Here is a 26,418-nt window from a genome sequence, read left to right as displayed (position 1 = left end):
TGGCTAATGTCTGTGGGTCGCTCGTGTCTGTGGGTGGCTAGTGTCTGTGGGTGGCTAGTGTCTGTGGGTGGCTAGTGTCTGTGGGTGGCTAGTGTCTGTGGGTGGCTAATGTCTGTGGGTCGCTCGTGTCTGTGGGTGGCTAGTGTCTGTGGGTGGCTAGTGTCTGTGGGTGGCTAGTGTCTGTGGGTGGCTAGTGTCTGTGGGTGGCTAGTGTCTGTGGGTGGCTGGTGTCTGTGGGTGGCTAGTGTCTGTGGGTGGCTAGTGTCTGTGGGTGGCTAGTGTCTGTGGGTGGCTAGTGTCTGTGGGTGGCTAGTGTCTGTGGGTGGCTAGTGTCTGTGGGTGGCTAGTGTCTGTGGGTGGCTATTGTCTGTGGGTGGCGAGTGTCTGTGGGTGGCGAGTGTCTGTGGGTGGCGAGTGTCTGTGGGTGGCGAGTGTCTGTGGGTGGCTAGTGTCTGTGGGTGGCTAGTGTCTGTGGGTGGCTAGTGTCTGTGGGTGGCTAGTGTCTGTGGGTGGCTAATGTCTGTGGGTCGCTCGTGTCTGTGGGTGGCTAGTGTCTGTGGGTGGCTAGTGTCTGTGGGTGGCTAGTGTCTGTGGGTGGCTAGTGTCTGTGGGTGGCTAGTGTCTGTGGGTGGCTAGTGTCTGTGGGTGGCTGGTGTCTGTGGGTGGCTAGTGTCTATGGGTGGCTAGTGTCTGTGGGTGGCTAGTGTCTGTGGGTGGCTAGTGTCTGTGGGTCGCTCGTGTCTATGGGTGGCTAGTGTCTGTGGGTGGCTAGTGTCTGTGGGTGGCTAATGTCTGTGGGTCGCTCGTGTCTGTGGGTGGCTAGTGTCTGTGGGTGGCTAGTGTCTGTGGGTGGCTAGTGTCTGTGGGTGGCTAGTGTCTGTGGGTGGCTAATGTCTGTGGGTCGCTGTGTCTGTGGGTGGCTAGTGTCTGTGGGTGGCTAGTGTCTGTGGGTGGCTAGTGTCTGTGGGTGGCTAGTGTCTGTGGGTGGCTGGTGTCTGTGGGTGGCTAGTGTCTATGGGTGGCTAGTGTCTGTGGGTGGCTAGTGTCTGTGGGTGGCTAGTGTCTGTGGGTGGCTAGTGTCTGTGGGTCGCTCGTGTCTGTGGGTGGCTAGTGTCTGTGGGTGGCTAGTGTCTGTGGGTGGCTATTGTCTGTGGGTGGCGAGTGTCTGTGGGTGGCGAGTGTCTGTGGGTGGCGAGTGTCTGTGGGTGGCGAGTGTCTGTGGGTGGCGAGTGTCTGTGGGTGGCTAGTGTCTGTGGGTGGCTAGTGTCTGTGGGTGGCTGGTGTCTGTGGGTGGCGAGTGTCTGTGGGTGGCTAGTGTCTGTGGGTGGCTGGTGTCTGTGGGTGGCTAATGTCTGTGGGTGGCTAGTGTCTGTGGGTGGCTAGTGTCTGTGGGTGGCTAGTGTCTGTGGGTGGCTGGTGTCTGTGGGTGGCTAATGTCTGTGGGTGGCTAATGTCTGTGGGTGGCTAGTGTCTGTGGGTGGCTAGTGTCTGTGGGTGGCTAGTGTCTGTGGGTGGCTAGTGTCTGTGGGTGGCTAGTGTCTGTGGGTGGCTAGTGTCTGTGGGTGGCTAGTGTCTGTGGGTGGCGAGTGTCTGTGGGTGGCTAGTGTCTGTGGGTGGCTGGTGTCTGTGGATTGGTATGTGTAGTGTTGCAAAACCACCTCTTCTGACTATTGACCCTTTTCACAACTTCATGGTTGTTTGATCAATTGGACTGTAAAGTTCCCAAATGTAAGAAGACTCGTGGATTTTGGTGAATGTTTTCTAATGATCCAAAGTCACGCTGTTGCTACTGCCTGTAAACACACAGTCCAGTTCAAAGTGAATGATGTCAGGCCCTACTGCCTGTAAACACACAGTCCAGTTCAAAGGGAATGATGTCAGGCCCTACTGCCAGTAAACACACAGTCCAGTTCAACGTGAATGATGTCAGGCCCTACTGCCTGTAAACACACAGTCCAGTTCAAAGTGAATGATGTCAGGCCCTACTGCCTGTAAACACACAGTCCAGTTCAAAGTGAATGATGACAGGTCCTACTGCCTGTAAACACACAGTCCAGTTCAAAGTGAATGATGTCAGGCCCTACTGCCTGTAAACACACAGTCCAGTTCAAAGTGAATGATGTCAGGCCCTACTGCCTGTAAACACACAGTCCAGTTCAATGTGAATGATGTCAGGTCCTACTGCCTGTAAACACACAGTCCAGTTCAAAGTGAATGATGGCAGGCCCTACTGCCTGTAAACACACAGTCCAGTTCAAAGTGAATGATGTCAGGTCCTACTGCCTGTAAACACACAGTCCAGTTCAAAGTGAATGATGTCAGGCCCTACTGCCTGTAAACACACAGTCCAGTTCAAAGTGAATGATGTCAGGCCCTACTGCCTGTAAACACACAGTCCAGTTCAACGTGAATGATGACAGGCCCTACTGCCTGTAAACACACAGTCCAGTTCAACGTGAATGATGGCAGGCCCTACTGCCTGTAAACACACAGTCCAGTTCAAAGTGAATGATGTCAGGCCCTACTGCCTGTAAACACACAGTCCAGTTCAAAGTGAATGATGGGAGCAGGCCTGTGTGAAAAATGGCTGATTTGCATAAAGGCCTACTGTGTCACTGATTGGCTATGGTGCTCCAGTCTGTATCGTCTGGACAATAGGTTTTATTTACTGCAGTGTTAATTGTTTAAATGCACAGCTGTTTTCCCTCTATATATTAGTGTAGAATTTTCACAAATGCTAATGAAGTGGGAACATCTGAAAATGCTAATATCTATGTGCTTATCAGTCCATTTAGAAGCAGGCATCATATTCTTACTGGGGGCGTATATGAACATATTTTAACAAGAATTCATTGTTGCTAAAACGGCGTCAGTTCCACGTTAATATAATAATGATTCATGCTCTACCAACTGGGGGCCATACGAGACCATGCGGGGCCATACGAGACCATGCGGGGCCATACGAGACCATGCGGGGCCATACGAGACCATGCGGGGCCATACGAGACCATGCGGGGCCATACGAGACCATGCGGGGCCATACGAGACCATGCGGGGCCATACGAGACCATACGAGGCCATACGGGACCATACGGAGCCATACTGGACCATACGGAGCCATACTGGACCATGCGAGGCCATACGGAATCCATACGGAGCTATACGGGACCATACGGAATCCATACGGAGCCATACTGGACCATACGGAGCCATACTGGACCATACGGAGCCATAAGGGACCATACGGAGCCATACGGGACCATACGGAGCCATACTGGACCATACGGAGCCATACGGGACCATACGGAGCCATACGGGACCATACGAGACCATACGGAGCCATACTGGACCATACGGAGCCATACGGGACCATACGGAGCCATACTGGACCATACGGAGCCATACGGGACCATACGGAGCCATACGGGACCATACGAGACCATACGGAGCCATACTGGACCATACGGAGCCATACGGGACCATACGGAGCCATACGGGATCATACGAGACCATACGGAGCCATACGGGACCATACGGAGCCATACGAGACCATACGGAGCCATACGGGACCATACGGAGCCATACGAGACCATACGGAGCCATACGGAGCCATACGAGGCCATACGGAGCCATACGGAATCCATACGGAGCCATACGGGGCCATACGGAGCCATACGGGGCCATACGGAGCCATACGGGACCATACGGAGCCTTACGGGGCCATACGAGACCATACGGAGCCATACGGGGCCATACGGGACCATACGGAGCCATACGGGGCCATACGGAGCCATATGGGACCATACAGAGCCTTACGGGGCCATACGAAACCATACGGAGCCATAAGGAGCCTTACGGGGCCATACGGGACCATACGGAGCCATACGGGACCATACGGGGCCATACTGGACCATACGGAGCCTTACGGAGCCTTACGGGGCCATACGAGACCATACGGAGCCTTACGGGGCCATACGAGACCATACGGAGCCATACGGGACCATACGGAGCCATACGGGACCATACGGAGCCATACGGAGCCATACAGGACCATACGGAGCCATACGGGACCATACGGAGCCTTACGGGGCCATACGGAGCCATACGGGACCATACGGAGCCATACGGGACCATACGGAGCCATACGGGACCATACGGGACCATACGGAGCTATACAGAAATATTTTTAGACCTCTTAGGCTGTGCATCCTCTGTCTTTCTAAGTAACCTATTTATAATAACGTGTACAGTTGCATCTCAACACTGCTCTTTATTTTGAAATGTCCCGTTCTATTAGATATGCAAATGCTGCATCACACCCCACTGCACCTTGTATGATAAAACACCTCCCCTTTCAACCTGCACCAACTTCTCTGCAAATATATGGAAATGTCTACATTTTCCTACATTAGCATTTTGATGGAGTAGGATACCAGATTGTGATTCATTTGCCTCCGGTTGCATGTACAAACACACTGCCCACAACACTGTCCTCTCGCCACATCTCTCCTCTCTCCATCGCTCTCGTTTTGACGTGCTGTGTTGTGTGATGAAATCCTACAGCCATACACCTGTGCCTCCCCCATCATGTGACTGTTAGGCACATATATATACACACACACACACGCTCCTCCACACAAACTCTTACCAAACCTCATAAAAAAACAGTGACCCATTCAAATAAATAATGCATTTCAATCACACGTGTCCCCCAGGCAGAGAGAACAGCCTGAGGTAGAGAATGGAGCTGCTTTCAGTCATTGAAGACCTGATTCCTTCCCTGCACGGTGTGGTAATGAATCATCCACAGCCGTAGTTTTTGAGGAGATGACCCTCTTTATCCTAATAATAATGGAAGGACAGTAATGAAGCAGCTTGATTAATTCATTTGCCTTCCCAGATGGACCGAGGGGAGCCTCTCTCTCTCTCTCTCTCTGTTTATCTATAGTTATATTCCTCTCTCTCTCTCTCTGTTTATCTATAGCTCTATTCCTCTCTTCCCTCCCTCTCTCTTCTCCCTCTCTCTGTTTATCTATAGTTATATTCCTCTCTCTCTCTCTGTTTATCTATAGATCTATTCCTCTCTTCCCTCCCTCTCTCTTCTCCCTCTCTCTGTTTATCTATAGTTATGTTCCTCTCTCCCCTCCCTCTCTTCTCCCTCTCTCTGTTTATCTATAGTTATATTCCTCTCTCTCTCTCTGTTTATCTATAGATCTATTCCTCTCTTCCTTCCCTCTCTCTTCTCCCTCTCTTTGTTTATCTATAGTTATGTTCCTCTCTCCCCTCCCTCTCTTCTCCCTCTCTCTGTTTATCTATAGTTATATTCCTCTTTCTCTTTTCATCTCTAGCTCTATTCCTCTCTTCCCTCCCTCTCTCTTCTCCCTCTCTCTGTTTATCTATAGTTATATGCCTCTCTTTCTCTTTTCATCTCTAGCTCTATTCCTCTCTTTCCTCCCTCTCTCTTCACCCTCTCTCTGTTTATCTATAGTTATATGCCTCTCTTTCTCTTTTCATCTCTAGCTCTATTCCTCTCTTTCCTCCCTCTCTCTTCTCCCTCTCTCTGTTTATCTATAGTTATATGCCTCTCTTTCTCTTTTCATCTCTAGCTCTATTCCTCTCTCCCCTCCCTCTCTCTTCTCCCTCTCTCTGTTTATCTATAGTTATATGCCTCTCTTTCTCTTTTCATCTCTAGCTCTATTCCTCTCTTCCCTCTCTCTCTCTCTTCCCTCTCTCTCTCTTCCCCCCTCTCTCTCTTCCCCCCTCTCTCTCTTCCCTCTCTCTCTTCCCTCTCTCCCCTCTCTCTCTCTTCCCCCTCTCTCTCTCTTCCCTCTCTCTGTTTATCTATAGCTCTATTCCTCTCTCTTCCCTCTCTCTCTCTCTCTTCCCTATCTCTGTTTATCTGTAGCTCTATTCCTCTCTCTTCTCTCTCTTCCCTCTCTCTCTTCCCCCTCTCTCTCTCTTCCCCCTCTCTGTTTATTTATAGCTCTATTCCTCTCTCTTCCCCCTCTCTCTCTCTTCCCCTCTCTCTCTTCCCCCTCTCTGTTTATTTATAGCTCTATTCCTCTCTCTTCCCCCCCTCTCTCTCTTCCCCCTCTCTCTCTCTTCCCCCTCTCTCTGTTTATTTATAGCTCCATTCTCCTCTTCCCCTTCTCTCTTCCTTCTCTTCCCCCTCTCTCTTCCCTCTCTCTGTTTATTTATAGCTCTATTCCTCTCTCTTCCCCCTCTCTCTCTCTTCCCCCTCTCTCTGTTTATTTATAGCTCTATTCCTCTCTCTTCCCCCTCTCTCTCTCTTCCCCTCTCTCTCTTCCCCCTCTGTTTATTTATAGCTCTATTCCTCTCTCTTCCCCCCCTCTCTCTCTTCCCCCTCTCTCTCTTCCCCCTCTCTCTCTCTTCCCCCTCTCTCTGTTTATTTATAGCTCCATTCTCCTCTTCCCCTTCTCTCTTCCTTCTCTTCCCCCTCTCTCTTCCCTCTCTCTGTTTATTTATAGCTCTATTCCTCTCTCATTCCCCCCTCTCTCTCTTCCCCCTCTCTCTCTCTTTCCCCTCTCTCTGTTTATTTATAGCTCCATTCTCCTCTTCCCCTTCTCTCTTCCTTCTCTTCCCCCTCTCTATTCCCTCTCTCTGTTTATTTATAGCTCTATTCCTCTCTTCCCTCTCTCTCTTCCCCCTCTCTCTGTTTATTTATAGCTCTATTCCTCTCTTCCCCCTCTCTCTCTTCCTTCTCTCTTCTCTCTTCCCCCTCTTCTTTCTCTTCCCCCTCTCTTTCTCTCTTCCCCCTCTCTCTGTTTATCTATAGCTCTATTCCTCTCTCTTCCCTCTCTCTCTGTTTATCTATAGCTCTATTCCTCTCTCTTCCCCCCTCTCTGTTTATCTATAGCTCTATTCCTCTCTCTTCCCTCTCTCTCTTCCCTCTCTCTCTCTTCCCCCTCTCTCTGTTTATTTATAGCTCTATTCCTCTCTTCCCCCCCTCTCTCTCTTCCCCTCTCTCTCTTCCCCCTCTCTGTTTATTTATAGCTCTATTCCTCTCTCTTCCCCCCTCTCTCTCTTCCCTCTCTCTCTCTCTTCCCCCTCTCTCTGTTTATTTATAGGTCCATTCTCCTCTTCCCCTTCTCTCTCCCTTCTCTTCCCCCTCTCTCTTCCCTCTCTCTGTTTATTTATAGCTCTATTCCTCTCTCTCTTCCCCTCTCTCTCTCTTCCCCCTCTCTCTTCCCCCTCTCTCTGTTTATTTATAGCTCTATTCCTCTCTTCCCCCTCTCTCTCTTCCTTCTCTCTTCTCTCTTCCCCCTCTTCTTTCTCTTCCCCCTCTCTTTCTCTCTTCCCCCTCTCTCTTCCCTCTCTCTCTGTTTATCTATAGCTCTATTCCTCTCTCTTCCCTCTCTCTCTGTTTATCTATAGCTCTATTCCTCTCTCTTCCCCCCTCTCTGTTTATCTATAGCTCTATTCCTCTCTCTTCCCTCTCTCTCTCTTCCCTCTCTCTCTCTTCCCCCCTCTCTCTCTCTTCCCCCTCTCTCTGTTTATTTATAGCTCTATTCCTCTCTCTTCCCCCTCTCTCTCTTTTCCCCTCTCTCTCTTCCCCTCTCTGTTTATTTATAGCTCTATTCCTCTCTCTTCCCCCCCTCTCTCTCTTCCCCCTCTCTCTGTTTATTTATAGCTCCATTCTCCTCTTCCCCTTCTCTCTTCCTTCTCTTCCCCCTCTCTCGTCCTTTCTCTCTGTTTATTTATAGCTCTATTCCTCTCTCTTCCCCCTCTCTCTCTTCCCCCTCTCTCTCTCTTCCCCCTCTCTCTTTCTTCCCCCTCTATCTGTTTATTTATAGCTCCATTCTCCTCTTCCCCTTCTCTCTTCCTTCTCTTCCCCCTCTCTCTTCCCTCTCTCTGTTTATTTATAGCTCTATTCCTCTCTTCCCTCTCTCTCTCTCCTCCCCTCTCTGTTTATTTATAGCTCTATTCCTCTCTCTTCCCCCCTCTCTCTCTCTTCCCCCTCTCTCTCTCTTCCCCTCTCTCTTTCTTCCCCCTCTCTCTGTTTATTTATAGCTCCATTCTCCTCTTCCCCTTCTCTCTTCCTTCTCTTCCCCCTCTCTCTTCCCTCTCTCTGTTTATTTATAGCTCTATTCCTCTCTTCCCCCTCTCTCTCTTCCTTCTCTCTTCTCTCTTCCCCCTCTTCTTTCTCTTCCCCCTCTCTTTCTCTCTTCCCTCTCTCTCTGTTTATCTATAGCTCTATTCCTCTCTCTTCCCTCTCTCTCTGTTTATCTATAGCTCTATTCCTCTCTCTTCCCTCTCTCTCTGTTTATCTATAGCTCTATTCCTCTCTCTCCCCTCTCTCTGTTTATCTCTCTGCTCTATTCCTCACTTCCCCCTCTCTCTTCCCCCTCTCTATTTATCTATAGCCCTTCCTCTCTCTTCCCCCTCTTCCCTCTCTCTGTTTATTTTTTAGCTCTATTCCTCTCTTCCCCCTCTCTCTCTGTTTATCTATAGCTCTATTCCTCTCTCTTCCCTCTCTCTCTACCCCCTCTCTCTGTTTATCTATAGCTCTATTCCTCTCTCTTCCCCCTCTCTCTGTTTATCTATAGCTATATTCCTCTCTCTTCCCTCTCTCTCTTCCCCCTCTCTCTGTTTATCTATAGCTATATTCCTCTCTTCCCCCTCTCTCTTATCTATAGCTCTATTCCTATCTCTTCCCCATCTCTCTGTTTATCTATAGCTACAGTGCCTTGCGAAAGTATTCGGCCCCCTTGAACTTTGCGACCTTTTGCCACATTTCAGGCATCAAACATAAAGATATAAAACAGTATTTTTTTGTGAAGAATCAACAACAAGTGGGACACAATCATGAAGTGGAACGACATTTATTGGATATTTCAAACTTTTTTAACAAATCAAAAACTGAAAAATTGGGCGTGCAAAATTATTCAGCCCCCTTAAGTTAATACTTTGTAGCGCCACCTTTTGCTGCGATTACAGCTGTAAGTCGCTTGGGGTATGTCTCTATCAGTTTTGCACATCGAGAGACTGAAATTTTTTCCCATTCCTCCTTGCAAAACAGCTCGAGCTCAGTGAGGTTGGATGGAGAGCATTTGTGAACAGCAGTTTTCAGTTCTTTCCACAGATTCTCGATTGGATTCAGGTCTGGACTTTGACTTGGCCGTTCTAACACCTAGATATGTTAATTTTTGAACCATTCCATTGTAGATTTTGCTTTATGTTTTGGATCATTGTCTTGTTGGAAGACAAATCTCCGTCCCAGTCTCAGGTCTTTTGCAGACTCCGTCAGGTTTTCTTCCAGAATGGTCCTGTATTTGGCTCCATCCATCTTCCCATCAATTTTAACCATCTTCCTTGTACCTGCTGAAGAAAAGCAGGCCCAAACCATGATGCTGCCACCACCATGTTTGACAGTGGGGGTGGTGTGTTCAGGGTGATGAGCTGTGCTGCTTTTACGCCAAACATAACGTTTTGCATTGTTGCCAAAAAGTTCAATTTTGGTTTCATCTGACCAGAGCACCTTCTTCCACATGTTTGGTGTGTCTCCCAGGTGGCTTGTGGCAAACTTTAAACAACACTTTTTATGGATATCTTTAAGAAATTGCTTTCTTCTTGCCACTCTTCCATAAAGGCCAGATTTGTGCAATATACGACTGATTGTTGTCCTATGGACAGAGTCTCCCACCTCAGCTGTAGATCTCTGCAGTTCATCCAGAGTGATCATGGGCCTCTTGGCTGCATCTCTGATCAGTCTTCTCCTTGTATGAGCTGAAAGTTTAGAGGTACGGCCAGGTCTTGGTAGATTTGCAGTGGTCTGATACTCCTTCCATTTCAATATTATCGCTTGCACAGTGCTCCTTGGGATGTTTAAAGCTTGGGAAATCTTTTTGTATCCAAATCCGGCTTTAAACTTCTTCACAACAGTATCTCGGACCTGCCTGGTGTGTTCCTTGTTCTTCATGATGCTCTCTGCGCTTTTAACGGACCTCTGAGACTATCACAGTGCAGGTGCATTTATACGGAGACTTGATTACACACAGGTGGATTGTATTTATCATCATTAGTCATTTAGGTCAACATTGGATCATTCAGAGATCCTCACTGAACTTCTGGAGAGAGTTTGCTGCACTGAAAGTAAAGGGGCTGAATAATTTTGCACGCCCAATTTTTCAGTTTTTGATTTGTTAAAAAAGTTTGAAATATCCAATAAATGTCGTTCCACTTCATGATTGTGTCCCACTTGTTGTTGATTCTTCACAAAAAAATACAGCTTTATATCTTTATGTTTGAAGCCTGAAATGTGGCAAAAGGTCGCAAAGTTCAAGGGGGCCGAATACTTTCGCAAGGCACTGTATATTCCTCTCTTCCCCCTCTCTCTCTGTTTATCTATAGCTCTATTCCTCTCTCTTCCCTCTCTCTTCCCCATCTCTCTGTTTATCTATAACTCTATTCGTCTCTCTTCCCTCTCTTCCCCCTCTCTCTGTTTATCTATAGCTCTTCCCCTCTCTCTCTTCCCCCTCTCTCGGTTTATCTACAGCTCTATTCCTCTCTCTTCCCCCTCTCTCTCTGTTCATCTCTAGCTCTATGCCTCTCTTCTCCCTCTCTCTTTTCATCTCTAGCTCTACCTCTTTCTTCTCCCTCTCTCTCTTCATCTCTAGCTCTATGCCTCTCTCCCCCCTCTCTCTTTTCATCTCTAGCTCTATGTCTCTCCCTTCCCCCCTCTCTTCATCTCCAGCTCTATGCCTCTCTTCCCTCTCTCTTTTCATCTCTAGCTCTATGCCTCTCTTCCCCCTCTCTCTGTTCATCTCTAGCTCTATGCCTCTCTTCCCCCTCTCTCTTTTCATCTCTATCTCTATGCCTCTCTTCCACCTCTCTTTCCCCTCTCTCTTTTCATCTCTAGCTCTACGCCTCTCTTCCCCCTCTCTCTGTTCATCTCTAGCTCTATGCCTCTCTTCCCCCTCTCTGTTCATCTCTAGCTCTATGCCTCTCTTCCCTCTCTCTACCCCTCTCTGCTCATCTCTAGCTCTATGCCTCTCTTCCCCCTCTCTCTTTTCATCTCTAGCTCTATGCCTCTTCCCCCTCTCTCTGTTCATCTTTAGCTCTATACCTCTCTTCCCCCTCTCTCTTTTCATCTGTAGCTCTATGCCTCTCTCTTCCCCCTCTCTCTTTTCATCTCTAGCTCTTTGCCTCTCTTCCCTCTCTCTACCCCTCTGTTCATCTATAGTTATATTCATTTCTCTCTCTGTCTATCATTAGCTCTCTTGCCCCCCTCCCTTAACCCCACCCCTCTCTGTTTATTGCTAGTTATCTTGCCCACCCCTCCCCCACTCTCTCTCCCTCTGTCTATCATTAGAGTTCTCTCTCACTCTCTCTCTCTCTCACTCACTCTTGCATTCCCTGATTATCGCTGGCTCTGTTTCCCTCCATCTCTCACTCTCTCACTCTGTTTATCTCTAGCTGCCTTGTCCTCCCCCCTCTCTGGCTGTGCCTCTCTCTCTCTCTCTCTCTCTCTCTCCCACCCTTCCCCCTCTCTGGCTGTGCCTCTCTCTCTCTCTCTCCCACCCCTCCCCCTCTCTGGCTGTGCCTCTCTCTCTCTCTCTCCCACCCCTCCCCCTCTCTGGCTGTGCCTCTCTCTCCCATCCCCCACTCTTTATCTTTGCCCTGCCTCTCTCTACCCTATCCCAGCTCCCTCTCCCTCCCTTTCTCTCTCCTCTCCCTCACTCTACCCACTCCCTCCTGCTCTCCTCTCCCTCACTCAATTCAATCTCTCTCTTCTATCCCTCACTCTACACACACCTCCCTCACTCAATTCAATCTCTCTCCTCTCCCTCACTCTACCCACTCCCTCCCTCTCTACTCTACCCACTCCCACCCTCTCTCCTCTCCCTCCCTCATTCAATTCACTCTCTTTCTTTCTTCCCTCCCTCCCTCTCTCCTCTACCCACTCCAACCCCCTCTCCCTCACTCAATTCAGTTCACTCCCCTCCCTCCGTCCCTCACTCTACCCATTCCCTCCCTCCCCCTCTCCCTCCCTCCCTCCCCCTCTCTCCCTCCCCCTCCTCTCCCTCCCCCTCCTCTCCCTCCCTCCCTCCCTCCCTCCCTCCCCCCTCCCTCCAGTCTGTGCAGTCAGCCTGTTCTCCTGTTGAAGGCCTGTAATGTCCTAAGTCTTATCAGTACATGTTGTTGGCCTCCAGTTACCCCAGCTCCCCTCTGTAAAGACTGGTTAATGTAGCAACTGAGGACCCGCGCGGCTCTGCTCATTAAATAGGCTCTAAACTCTTCATCATCAACACCATCATCCTCTGCCAGGGAGCCATGCCTCTGTGTTCATTATGGATATCAATGTGGCATGCATACATTATACATGATTTTAATCACCATATTCTTGGGAAATAATGTTGGACTATTTCAAATTTGATGAGCATTCCATGAATAATAAATATTTCTGAGACTTTCTCCTTTGAATGTTTCTTTGAAAGTCATGAGTGGGAGGGGGAGATGTTTGTATTGAAATACAGAGGTGTCCTTTTGTTTTTGTGGATTCTGGGTCTTGTAGACTCCTCATATAGCCTTCCTCAGTGCGGACTGTTGAAAACACATAGAGTACGATTCCTGAAATGTCTCTAAACTCTCTGGTCAAACAAGATGGCTGCCCCCCACAACATCTGGTCAAACAAGATGGCTGCCCCCCGTCACATCTGGTCAAACAAGATGGCTGCCCCCCACCACATCTGGTCAAACAAGATGGCTGCCCCCCGCCACATCTGGTCAAACAAGATGGCTGCCCCCCACAACATCTGGTCAAACAAGATGGCTGCCCCCACAACATCTGGTCAAACAAGATGGCTGCCCCCGCCACATCTGGTCAAACAAGATGGCTGCCCCCACAACATCTGGTCAAACAAGATGGCTGCCCCCGCCACATCTGGTCAAACAAGATGGCTGCCCCCCACCACATCTGGTCAAACAAGATGGCTGCCCCCTGCCACATCTGGTCAAACAAGATGGCTGCCCCCGCCACATCTGGTCAAACAAGATGGCTGCCCCCGCCACATCTGGTCAAACAAGATGGCTGCCCCCGCCACATCTGGTCAAACAAGATGGCTGCCCCCGCCACATCTGGTCAAACAAGATGGCTGCCCCCGCCACATCTGGTCAAACAAGATGGCTGCCCCCGCCACATCTGGTCAAACAAGATGGCTGCCCCCCACCACATCTGGTCAAACAAGATGGCTGCCCCCTGCCACATCTGGTCAAACAAGATGGCTGCCCCCACAACATCTGGTCAAACAAGATGGCTGCCCCCCACCACATCTGGTCAAACAAGATGGCTGCTCCCCGCCACATCTGGTCAAACAAGATGGCTGCCCCCCACAACATCTGGTCAAACAAGATGGCTGCCCCCACAACATCTGGTCAAACAAGATGGCTGCCCCCACCACATCTGGTCAAACAAGATGGCTGCCCCCTGCCACATCTGTCAAACAAGATGGCTGCCCCCCTGCCACATCTGGTCAAACAAGATGGCTGCCCCCGCCACATCTGGTCAAACAAGATGGCTGCCCCCGCCACATCTGGTCAAACAAGATGGCTGCCCCCCGCCACATCTGGTCAAACAAGATGGCTGCCCCCGCCACATCTGGTCAAACAAGATGGCTGCCCCCGCCACATCTGGTCAAACAAGATGGCTGCCCCCTGCCACATCTGGTCAAACAAGATGGCTGCCCCCGCCACATCTGGTCAAACAAGATGGCTGCCCCCGCCACATCTGGTCAAACAAGATGGCTGCCCCCGCCACATCTGGTCAAACAAGATGGCTGCCCCCCGCCACATCTGGTCAAACAAGATGGCTGCCCCCCGCCACATCTGGTCAAACAAGATGGCTGCCCCCCACCACATCTGGCACAACAGATCCCTGAGAAGGTGGCAGATGTGTGAACAGGTTGAAGAGGCCTGTGGAAGTACCTTAACTCTGCTCTTTAAGGGCCAAGGAGGAATTGTTATTGGAACGCACAACGTTGGCGTTACATAACTTCATGTGTTTTGTTTTCATCAACATGGATATTTTCATGACACACCATGCAGACCCCAGAAGGCTGTGACCACACATATACACACACACACACACACACACACAAAGAGACAAATTGACTCATCACAATCTTCTCACTAGTCAATACACACCCAATCCCTCAACGCAAACCACCTCTTCACTCAGTAGACAAAACAACACCTGACCTCACTACACACAACCCCCCCCTTCACTACACACAACCCAACCCCTCCCACCCCCCTCACTACACACAACCCCCCCTTCACTACACACAACCCAACCCCTCCCACCCCCCTCACTACACACAACCCCCCCTTCACTACACACAACCCGACTCCCCCCCACCCCTACTACACACAACCCCTCCCCTCCTCACTACACGGTCTGTTACCGTGGTGGAGCTGAACGGAGCGGTCTGTTACCGTGGTGGAGCTGAACGGAGCGGTCTGTTACCGTGGTGGGGCTGAACGGAGCAGTCTGTTACCGTGGTGGAGCTGAACGGAGCGGTCTGTTACCGTGGTGGGGCTGAACGGAGCGGTCTGTTACCGTGGTGGAGCTGAACGGAGCGGTCTGTTACCGTGGTGGAGCTGAACGGAGCGGTCTGTTACCGTGGTGGAGCTGAACGGAGCGGTCTGTTACCGTGGTGGAGCTGAACGGAGCGGTCTGTTACCGTGGTGGGGCTGAACGGAGCGGTCTGTTACCGTGGTGGGGCTGAACGGAGCGGTCTGTTACCGTGGTGGAGCTGAACGGAGCGGTCTGTTACCGTGGTGGAGCTGAACGGAGCGGTCTGTTACCGTGGTGGAGCTGAACGGAGCGGTCTGTTACCGTGGTGGAGCTGAACGGAGCGGTCTGTTACCGTGGTGGAGCTGAACGGAGCGGTCTGTTACCGTGGTGGAGCTGAACGGAGCGGTCTGTTACCGTGGTGGAGCTGAACGGAGCGGTCTGTTACCGTGGTGGAGCTGAACGGAGCGGTCTGTTACCGTGGTGGAGCTGAACGGAGCGGTCTGTTACCGTGGTGGAGCTGAACGGAGCGGTCTGTTACCGTGGTGGGGCTGAACGGAGCGGTCTGTTACCGTGGTGGAGCTGAACGGAGCGGTCTGTTACCGTGGTGGAGCTGAACGGAGCGGTCTGTTACCGTGGTGGGGCTGAACGGAGCGGTCTGTTACCGTTGTGGGGCTGAACGGAGCGGTCTGTTACCGTGGTGGAGCTGAACGGAGCGGACTGTTACCGTGGTGGAGCAGAACGGAGCGGTCTGTTACCGTTGTGGGGCTGAACGGAGCGGTCTGTTACCGTGGTGGAGCTGAACGGAGCGGTCTGTTACCGTGGTGGAGCTGAACGGAGCGGTCTGTTACCGTGGTGGAGCTGAACGGAGCGGTCTGTTACCGTGGTGGAGCTGAACGGAGCGGTCTGTTACCGTGGTGGAGCTGAACCTAGCGGTCTGTTACCGTGGTGGAGCTGAACGGAGCGGTCTGTTACCGTGGTGGAGCTGAACGGAGCGGTCTGTTACCGTGGTGGAGCTGAACGGAGCGGTCTGTTACCGTGGTGGAGCTGAACGGAGCGGTCTGTTACCGTGGTGGGGCTGAACGGAGCGGTCTGTTACCGTGGTGGAGCTGAACGGAGCGGTCTGTTACCGTGGTGGAGCTGAACGGAGCGGTCTGTTACCGTGGTGGAGCTGAACGGAGCGTTCTGTTACCGTGGTGGGGCTGAACGGAGCGGTCTGTTACCGTGGTGGAGCTGAACGGAGCGGTCTGTTACCGTGGTGGAGCTGAACGGAACGGTCTGTTACCGTGGTGGAGCTGAACCTAGCGGTCTGTTACCGTGGTGGAGCTGAACGGAGCGGTCTGTTACCGTGGTGGAGCTGAACGGAGCGGTCTGTTACCGTGGTGGGGCTGAACGGAGCGGTCTGTTACCGTGGTGGAGCTGAACGGAGCGGTCTGTTACCGTGGTGGGGCTGAACGGAGCGGTCTGTTACCGTTGTGGGGCTGAACGGAGCGGTCTGTTACCGTGGTGGAGCTGAACGGAGCGGTCTGTTACCGTTGTGGGGCTGAACGGAGCGGTCTGTTACCGTGGTGGGGCTGAACGGAGCGGTCTGTTACCGTGGTGGGGCTGAACGGAGCGGTCTGTTACCGTGGTGGGGCTGAACGGAGCGGTCTGTTACCGTTGTGGGGCTGAACGGAGCGGTCTGTTACCGTGGTGGAGCTGAACGGAGCGGTCTGTTACCGTGGTGGGGCTGAACGGAGCGGTCTGTTACCGTGGTGGGGCTGAACGGAGCGGTCTGTTACCGTTGTGGGGCTGAACGGAGCGGTCTGTTACCGTGGTGGAGCTGAACGGAGCGGACTGTTACCGTGGTGGAGCAGAACGGAGCGGTCTGTTACCGTTGTGGGGCTGAACGGAGCGGTCTGTTACCGTGGTGGAGCTGAACGGAGCGGTCTGTTACCGTGGTGGAGCTGAACGGAGCGGTCTGTTACCGTGGTGGAGCTGAACGGAGCGGTCTGTTACCGTGGTGGAGCTGAACGGAGCGGTCTGTTACCGTGGTGGAGCTGAACCTAGCGGTCTGTTACCGTGGTGGAGCTGAACGGAGCGGTCTGTTACCGTGGTGGAGCTGAACGGAGCGGTCTGTTACCGTGGTGGAGCTGAACCTAGCGGTCTGTTACCGTGGTGGAGCTGAACGGAGCGGTCTGTTACCGTGGTGGAGCTGAACGGAGCGGTCTGTTACCGTGGTGGAGCTGAACGGAGCGGTCTGTTACCGTGGTGGGGCTGAACGGAGCGGTCTGTTACCGTGGTGGAGCTGAACGGAGCAGTCTGTTACCGTGGTGGGGCTGAACGGAGCGGTCTGTTACCGTGATGGAGCTGAACGGAGAGGTCTGTTACCGTGGTGGAGCTGAACGGAGCGGTCTGTTACCGTGGGTGACAGTGAGAGGAGCTAAACCGTTTTGGCTCCTTTCTGTGAGTGATTAGTACCAGATCTCGTGTGTCTGTGTGAGCGTGCACGTGTGTGTATTGTAATGTATAAAACAATGGGATGATGCCACTGACTAGCTAATAGACTCCAGCTGGTCTTTGCACCACTGAAGAACTAGAGCGGCTCTCATTCTCCCTAGCATATAGTTCCCTCTCATCTCCTCCTCTTAGCCAGTACTGACTCCAGAACAGATTCTCCCTAGCATATAGTTCCCTCTCATCTCCTCCTCTTAGCCAGTACTGACTCCAGAACAGATTCTCCCTAGCATATAGTTCCCTGTCATCTCCTCCTCTTAGCCAGTACTGACTCCAGAACAGATTCTCCCTAGCATATAGTTCCCTCTCATCTCCTCCTCTTAGCCAGTACTGACTCCAGAACAGATTCTCCCTAGCATATAGTTCCCTGTCATCTCCTCCTCTTAGCCAGTACTGACTCCAGAACAGATTCTCCCTAGCATATAGTTCCCTGTCATCTCCTCCTCTTAGCCAGTACTGACTCCAGAACAGATTCTCCCTAGCATATAGTTCCCTGTCATCTCCTCCTCTTAGCCAGTACTGACTCCAGAACAGATTCTCCCTAGCATATAGTTCCCTGTCATCTCCTCCTCTTAGCCAGAACTGACTCCAGAACAGATTCTCCCTAGCATATAGTTCCCTCTCATCTCCTCCTCTTAGCCAGTACTGACTCCAGAACAGATTCTCCCTAGCATATAGGTCCCTGTCATCTCCTCCTCTTAGCCAGTACTGACTCCAGAACAGATTCTCCCTAGCATATAGTTCCCTCTCATCTCCTCCTCTTAGCCAGTACTGACTCCAGAACAGATTCTCCCTAGCATATAGTTCCCTCTCATCTCCTCCTCTTAGCCAGTACTGACTCCAGAACAGATTCTCCCTAGCATATAGTTCCCTGTCATCTCCTCCTCTTAGCCAGTACTGACTCCAGAACAGATTCTCCCTAGCATATAGTTCCCTCTCATCTCCTCCTCTTAGCCAGTACTGACTCCAGAACAGATTCTCCCTAGCATATAGTTCTCTGTCATCTCCTCCTCTTAGCCAGTACTGACTCCAGAACAGATTCTCCCTAGCATATAGTTCCCTCTCATCTCCTCCTCTTAGCCAGTACTGACTCCAGAACAGATTCTCCCTAGCATATAGTTCCCTCTCATCTCCTCCTCTAAACCAGAACTGACTCCAGAACACATTCACCCCAGAAAGAAAAGGTACAGATGTGAGCCCACACTCCTTTTACCATAAGAGCTGATCTAGGAACAGTGTTTGCTATGCTTTTGCTGTCAGAAGCAGCCGATCAGTATAGATCTGATAGATGGAGGTGTGTGTGTGTGTTAACCCTTTGCCTTTCCATCAGTAACGTAGAAACACACCCCTCACTCTGCAGCCAATGGCTGGAACAAATCAGATGCTGAAGATTGAGCGAGGGGAGGGGGGGGGGGGAGAGAGAGAGAGCGAGCGAGCGGGAAGAGAGAATAACAGTCTATTTATAGCCTGGGCGCCCGGGAGGAAGAAGACCATTGTTAGGAACCAACTGCTGCACTCGAGGATCACATGGATGTTTGTATTCTTTCTACCATCTAGTATTGTAGCAGACTGGGGGCTGTGGTACATCCACCTCACACCCCTTCTCATCTCTAATTGCACCCCAGGTGGTGGAAAGAGAACCACAGACCCATTTTAACAGACAGGTGGTGAAAAACAGATTGTTCTCTGTTAATGCAGATGAGTTGGGGAACCTGGTGGTTGGGCCTTGGGAATCGTCTAGTGGGGGGTCTTCTTGGTTGGTCCCTCTCCCCTCCCCGCCCCCATCATCCTAAACGGAAAGTAATTACCACCGTCAAGAGTTCCCTCATATTACTCTGTGATCATTTAACGTGTGTGTGTGTGTGTGTGTGTGTGTGTGTGTGTGTGTGTGTGTGTGGGGGGGGGGGGGGGGGGGTCAAAAGGAAGCCAGTTAAGCTGTTGTCAGTATAGTTGCAGCCTGAATCCTCTCCGTGTGATTGGCCCTGAACGATCTGCTTTATCCTGTCCAGCCAATCAGGTAACTACACTGAACAAAATTATAAACGTGTTGGTCACGTTTCATGAGCTGAAATAAAAGACCCCAGAAATGTTCCATACGCTCAAAAAGCGTATTTATATCAAATGTTGTGCACAAATTTGTTTACGTCCCTGCTAGTGAGCATTTCAAGATAATCCATCCACCTGACAGGTGTGGCCTATCAAGAAGCTGATTAAACAGCATGCTCATTACACAGGTGCACCTTGTGCCCGGGGACAAAAGGCCACTCTAAAATGTGCAGTGTCACAATGCCACAGATGTCTCATGTTTTGAGGGAGCGTGTATTTTGTCATGCTGACTGCAAGAATGTTCACCAGAGCTGTTGCCAGACAATTGAATGTTAATTTGTCTAATATAAGCCACATCCAACTTCTTTTAAGAGAATTTGACAGTAAGTCAGAACCGCAGACCGCGTGTATGGCGTCGTGGGGGTGAGCAGTTTGCTGATGTCAACCTTGCTAACAGAGTGCCCCATGGTGGGGTTATGGTATGAGGCAGGCATGAGCTACGGACAACGAGCACAATTGCATTTTTTCAATAGCTGTTTTAATGCACAGAGATAGCGAGATGAGATCCCGAGGCCCATTGTCGTGCCATTCATTCGCCTCCATCACCTCACGTTTCAGCATGGTAATGCGCAGCCCCATCTCGCAAGGATCTGTACACAATTCCTGGAAGCTGAAAATGTCCCAGTTCTTCCATGGCCTGCATACTCACCAAACGTCACCCGTTGAGCATGTTTGGGATGCTCTGGATCAACGTGTACGACAGCGTGTACAATATCCAGCTACTTCGCACAGCCATTGAAGAGGAGTGGGACAACATTCCACAGGCCAGAATCAACAGCCTGATCAACTCTATGTGAAGGAGATGTGTATCTGTGGTATCTGTGACCAACAGATGCATATCTGATATTGCCAGTCATGTCAAATCCATGGATTATAGCCTGAATGAATGTATTTCAATTGACTGATTTTCTTTATATGAATGTAACTTAGTGAAGTCTTTGATATGGTTGCTTCTGGTCCATTCAGTCAGGTAACTCTGTGAACATGTTCCATCACACTGGAACTCATCAGGGGACGTTAATGGACAGGTAGCCTCCCTTTGACAGTAAATCCATTTCAACCTCCTTCAACATAAAAGGTCTTATCGTCAGGTGAATGCTGCTCCCACCAACCACATGTTTCTGATTTGGATGAGCAGCTTTCAGCTCCTGTGATATGAGGAGATGAGCAGCTTTCAGCTCCTGTGATGTGAGGAGATGAGCAGCTTTCAGCTCCTGTGATGTGAGGAGATGAGCAGCTTTCAGCTCCTGTGATGTGAGGAGATGAGCAGCTTTCAGCTCCTGTGATGTGAGGAGATGAGCAGCTTTCAGCTCCTGTGATGTGAGGAGATGAGCAGCTGAAGCTCTCTGGCCAAAATGTTCTGTAGGTTACACACACACACGCGCTCACCAGACACACACACACACACACGCTCACCAGACACACACACACACACACACGCGCTGACCAGACACACACACACACACACACACACACACACGCTCACCAGACACACACACACACACACACACGCTCACCAGACACACACACACACACACACACGCTCACCAGACACACACACACACGCTCACCAGACACACACACACACACACACGCTCACCAGACACACACGCTCACCAGACACACACACACACACACACGCTCACCAGACACACACACACACGCTCACCAGACACACACACACACGCTCACCAGACACACACACACGCTCACCAGACACACACACACACACGCTCACCAGACACACACACACGCTCACCAGACACACACACGCTCACTAGACACACACACACACACACAGACACACACACGCTCACCAGACACACACACACACACACGCTCACCAGACACACACACACACGCTCACCAGACACACACACACACACACACGCTCACCAGACACACACGCTCACCAGACACACACACACACACACACACGCTCACCAGACACACACACACACGCTCACCAGACACACACACACACGCTCACCAGACACACACACACGCTCACCAGACACACACACACACACACACACGCTCACCAGACACACACACACGCTCACCAGACACACACACACACACACACACACACACACACACACACACACACACCAGACACACACACGCTCACCAGACACACACACACACACGCTTAACACGCACACATACACACACACACACTCTTACCAGACACACACACGCTCACCAGACACACAGACACGCACGCTTACCACACACACGCTCACCAGACACACACACACACACACGCTCACCAGACACACACGCTCACCAGACACACACGCACACACACTCACCAGACACACGCACGCACACACACTCACCAGACACACACACACACACACGCTCACCAGACACACACGCACACACACTCACCAAACACACACGCACACTCACTAGACACACACACACACGCACACTCACCAGACACACACACACACACACGCTCACCAGACACACACACGCACACGCACACACACACACACACACACACACGCACACTCACCAGACATACACACACACACGCTCACCAGACACACACGCTCACCAGACACACACACCAGACACACGCACGCTCACCAGATACACGTACGCTCACCAGACAGACACACCAGACACACACACACACGCACGCTCACCAGACACACACACGCTCACCAGACACACACACACACCCAGACACACACGCTCACCAGACACACACAAACACACACACACACACGCTCACCAGACACACACACACACCTGCTCACCTAGAGACACACACACACTCACCAGTCTCACACACACAAACACCAGACACACACACGACAGGTCCTTTGTTTGGTCATCTACAGTGACATCATCGGTCTCACAACTCTGTCAGCACAAAGACTGGACGGTTTACAGCTGAACTACAGGCTGGGACCGTACTACCCCCACAGTCTGTCTTCATACAGGGCTGTTTCTCCCACTCCGTAAGCCCCCCCAGGCAGCACTTCGGCGCCCCTCTGTTGCACTACACCACTCCACCAAGCCCAAGGCTGTACAAGGACCCAGTTTGTTGAGGAGGTGAATGACGACGAGACAAAACGGTCTTTTGATCTGTGTTTTTCTTAGGATCTCTGCCCGTGCGAGGTTCAAACTGTACTGTCACCCTACCAATTGACTATATTACACGTTCCGTATTGCTGAGGCCCCCATTTCTACTGGCATCGATGACAAGATAGCACACCCCTCCTTTTCTCAGAGCGTTCCTGGTAGCCAGTTTTGTTTTGAGAAGTCTGTCTGGAGGATAACTGGTGTGAAGAACAACCATCCCTGTTGTGGGTAGAGGACCCTGTATTGTCTGATCGGTTGAGTGAACAGACCTCTCACTGAAAAGGGACTAAGCCTCTGTTCAATCAATCAAATGTATTTAAAAAGTCATTTTTACATCAGCTGATGTCACAAAGTGCTTGTACAGAAACCCAGGCTAAAACCTCAAACAGCAAGCCATGCAGATGTAGAAGCACGGTGGCTAGGAAAAACTCCCTAGAAAGACAGGAATCTAGGAAGAAACCTAGAGAAGAACCAGGCTCTGAGGGGTGGCCAGTCCTCTTCTGGCTGTGCCGGGTGGAGATTAGAAACCTAGAGAGGAACCAGGCTCTGAGGGGTGGCCAGTCCTCTTCTGGCTGTGCTGGGTGGAGATTATAAACCTAGAGATGAACCAGGCTCTGAGGGGAGGCCAGTCCTCTTCTGGCTGTGCTGGGTGGAGATTATAAACCTAGAGAAGAACCAGGCTCTGAGGGGTGGCCAGTCCTCTTCTGGCTGTGCCGGGTGGAGATTAGAAACCTAGAGAAGAACCAGGCTCTGAGGGGTGGCCAGTCCTCTTCTGGCTGTGCTGGGTGGAGATTAGAAACCTAGAGAAGAACCAGGCTCTGAGGGGAAGCCAGTCCTCTTCTGGCTGTGCTGGGTGGAGATTATAAACCTAGAGAAGAACCAGGCTCTGAGGGGTGGCCAGTCCTCTTCTGGCTGTGCTGGGTGGAGATTATAAACCTAGAGAAGAACCAGGCTCTGAGGGGAAGCCAGTCCTCTTCTGGCGGTGCCGGGTGGAGATTATAAACCTAGAGAAGAACCAGGCTCTGAGGGGTGGCCAGTCCTCTTCTGGCTGTGCCGGGTGGAGATTATAAACCTAGAGAAGAACCAGGCTCTGAGGGGTGGCCAGTCCTCTTCTGGCTGTGCCGGGTGGAGATTATAAAAGGACATGGCCATAAAGGCCAGATTGTTCTTCTGATTGTTCACTGTCCTCTACAGTTCCCCTCACTTATCACTAACCAGTACCTCCTCTCTCGCTCTCTCCCTCTCTCGCTCTCTGTCTCCGACTCACTCTCTCGCTCTCTCTCTCTCGCTCTCTCTGTCTCGCTCTCTCTTTCTGCAGCATCGGACAACAGCCAGCGGTTTCAGGAAACGTGTTTTGCGTTCGCACTAACGCCGCAGCAAGTCCAACAGATTAGCAGCTCAATGTAAGAGACACTCAAACCCTCTGCTCTACCATGTACCCTACCAACATACCCTGCCTACCCTCTACCCTGCCATGTATCCTATACTACCATGTACCCTACCTACCCTCTACCCTACCGTGTACCCTATACTACCGTGTACCCTATACTACCATGTACCCTACCAACGGACCCTGCCTACCCTCTACCCTACCATGTACCCTATACTACCAACGTACCCTACCAACGTACCCTACCTACGTACCCTACCTATCCTCTACCCTACCAACGTAGCCTACCTACCGTCTACCCTACCATGTACCCTATACTACCAAATCAAATCAAATGTATTTATATAGCCCTTCGTACATCAGCTGATATCTCAAAGTGCTGTACAGAAACCCAGCCTAAAACCCCAAACAGCAAGCAATGCAGGTGTAGAAGCACGGTGCCAACGTACCCTACCTACCCTCTACCCTACCAATGTACCCTACCTACCCTCTACCCTACCTACCCTCTACCCTACCATGTACCCTACCTACCCTCTACCCTACCTACCCTCTACCCTACCTACTCTCTACTCTACCGTGTACCCTATACTACCATGTACCCTACCAACGTACCCTACCTACCCTCTACCCTACCTACCCTCTACTCTACCGTGTACCCTATACTACCAACGTACCCTGCCTACCCGCTACCCTGCCATGTATCCTATACTACCATGTACCCTATCAAGGTACCCTACCTACCCTCTACCCTGCCATGTATCCTATACTACCATGTACCCTACCCTACCATGTACCCTATACTACCATGTACCCTATCACCTACCCTACCAATGGACCCTACCTACCCTCTACCCTACCATGTACCTTATACTACCACGTACCCTACCAACCCTCTACCCTACCAACCCTCTACCCTACCATGTACCTTATACTACCACGTACCCTACCAACATACCCTACCTACCCTCTACCCCACCAACGGACCCTACTTACCCTCTACCCTACCATATACACTATACTACCATGTACCCTACCAACGTACTCTATATTACCAATGTACCCGACCCACCCTCTACTCTACAAACATACTCTAAACTACCAATGTACCCTACCAACCGTCTACTCTACAAACGTACTCTATACTACCAATGTACCCTACCAACCCTCTACTCTACCATATACACTTTACTACCATGTACCCTATACTACCATGTACCCTACCAACCCTCTACCCTACCAACGTACTCTATATTACCAATGTACCCTACCAACCCTCTACCCTACCATATACACTTTACTACCATGTACCCTATACTACCCTCTACCCTACCTACCCTCTACCCTACCAACGTACTCTATACTACCAATGTACCCTACCTACCCTCTACCCTACCTACCCTCTACCCTACCATGTACCCTACCAACCCTCTACCCTACCAATGTACTCTATACTACCAATGTACCCTACCTACCCTCTACCCTACCTACCCTCTACCCTACCATGTACCCTACCAACCCTCTACCCTACCAACGTACTCTATACTACCAATGTACCCTACCTAACCTCTACCCTACCTATCCTCTACCCTACCATGTACCCTACCTACCCTCTACCCTACCATGTACCCTACCAACCCTCTACCCTACCATGTACCCTACCAACCCTCTACCCTACCAACCCTCTACCCTACCAACGTACTCTATACTACCAATGTACCCTACCTACCCTCTACCCTACCTACCCTCTACCCTACCATGTACCCTACCAACCCTCTACCCTACCAACGTACTCTATACTACCAATGTACCCTACCTACCCTCTACCCTACCTATCCTCTACCCTACCATGTACCCTACCAACCCTTTAATGTCCGTCTGTGTTTTTCAGGGACATCTCGGGGACCAAATGTGACTTCACAGTACAAGTTCAATTACGGTCAGTTGATAGAACTCATTGTTCTACTTGTAGTAGGATTCTATTAACCACTATGTAGGTCCTGATCAATACATATTCTCCCACTATACTACAACCACTTTGTAGGTCCTGATCAATATACTGCATATCCTCCCACGATACTACAACCACTATGTGGGTCCTGATCAATATATATCCTCCCACTATACTACAACCACTATGTGGATGTTACCATGTCAAGCCAGCCTAGATACTAGACAGAGGAAATGGCTGTTACCATGCTTTATACTAGACAGAGGAAGTGACTGTTACCATGATTTATACTAGACAGAGGAAATGGCTGTTACCATGATTTATACTAGACAGAGGAAATGGCTGTTACCATGATTTATACTAGACAGAGGAAGTGACTGTTACCATGCTTTATACTAGACAGAGGAAGTGACTGTTACCATGTTTTATACTAGACAGAGGAAGTGACTGTTACCATGATTTATACTAGACAGAGGAAGTGACTGTTACCATGCTTTATACTAGACAGAGGAAGTGACTGTTACCATGCTTTATACTAGACAGAGGAAGTGACTGTTACCATGCTTTATACTAGACAGAGGAAGTGACTGTTACCATGCTTTATACTAGACAGAGGAAGTGACTGTTACCATGATTTATACTAGACAGAGGAAGTGGCTGTTACCATGCTTTATACTAGACAGAGGAAGTGACTGTTACCATGCTTTATACTAGACAGAGGAAATGACTGTTACCATGCTTTATACTAGACAGAGGAAGTGACTGTTACCATGATTTATACTAGACAGAGGAAGTGACTGTTACCATGCTTTATACTAGACAGAGGAAGTGACTGTTACCATGCTT

At 50.5% G+C, this 26,418-nt stretch overlaps 1 protein-coding gene across 2 annotated transcripts in view; it reads left to right on the top strand.

The window, feature by feature from the left end:
* The window catches only part of LOC135532520 (E3 SUMO-protein ligase PIAS1-like), a 50,223-nt gene that overhangs the window by 898 nt on the left and 22,907 nt on the right, over positions 1–26,418 (top strand). For both annotated transcript variants that reach the window (XM_064959998.1, XM_064959997.1), the window contains exons 2-3: positions 23,553–23,637; positions 25,513–25,560. In XM_064959998.1, coding sequence (XP_064816070.1) covers positions 23,553–23,637; positions 25,513–25,560 — 133 coding nt within the window. The remainder of the gene's footprint in view (positions 1–23,552; positions 23,638–25,512; positions 25,561–26,418) is intronic.

Source organism: Oncorhynchus masou, unplaced genomic scaffold, assembly GCF_036934945.1.
Source record: "Oncorhynchus masou masou isolate Uvic2021 unplaced genomic scaffold, UVic_Omas_1.1 unplaced_scaffold_1891, whole genome shotgun sequence".
Taxonomy (NCBI): domain Eukaryota; kingdom Metazoa; phylum Chordata; class Actinopteri; order Salmoniformes; family Salmonidae; genus Oncorhynchus; species Oncorhynchus masou.
The sequence above is the reverse complement of the archived record's forward strand: the minus strand, read 5'-3'. Positions and strand labels throughout refer to the sequence as shown.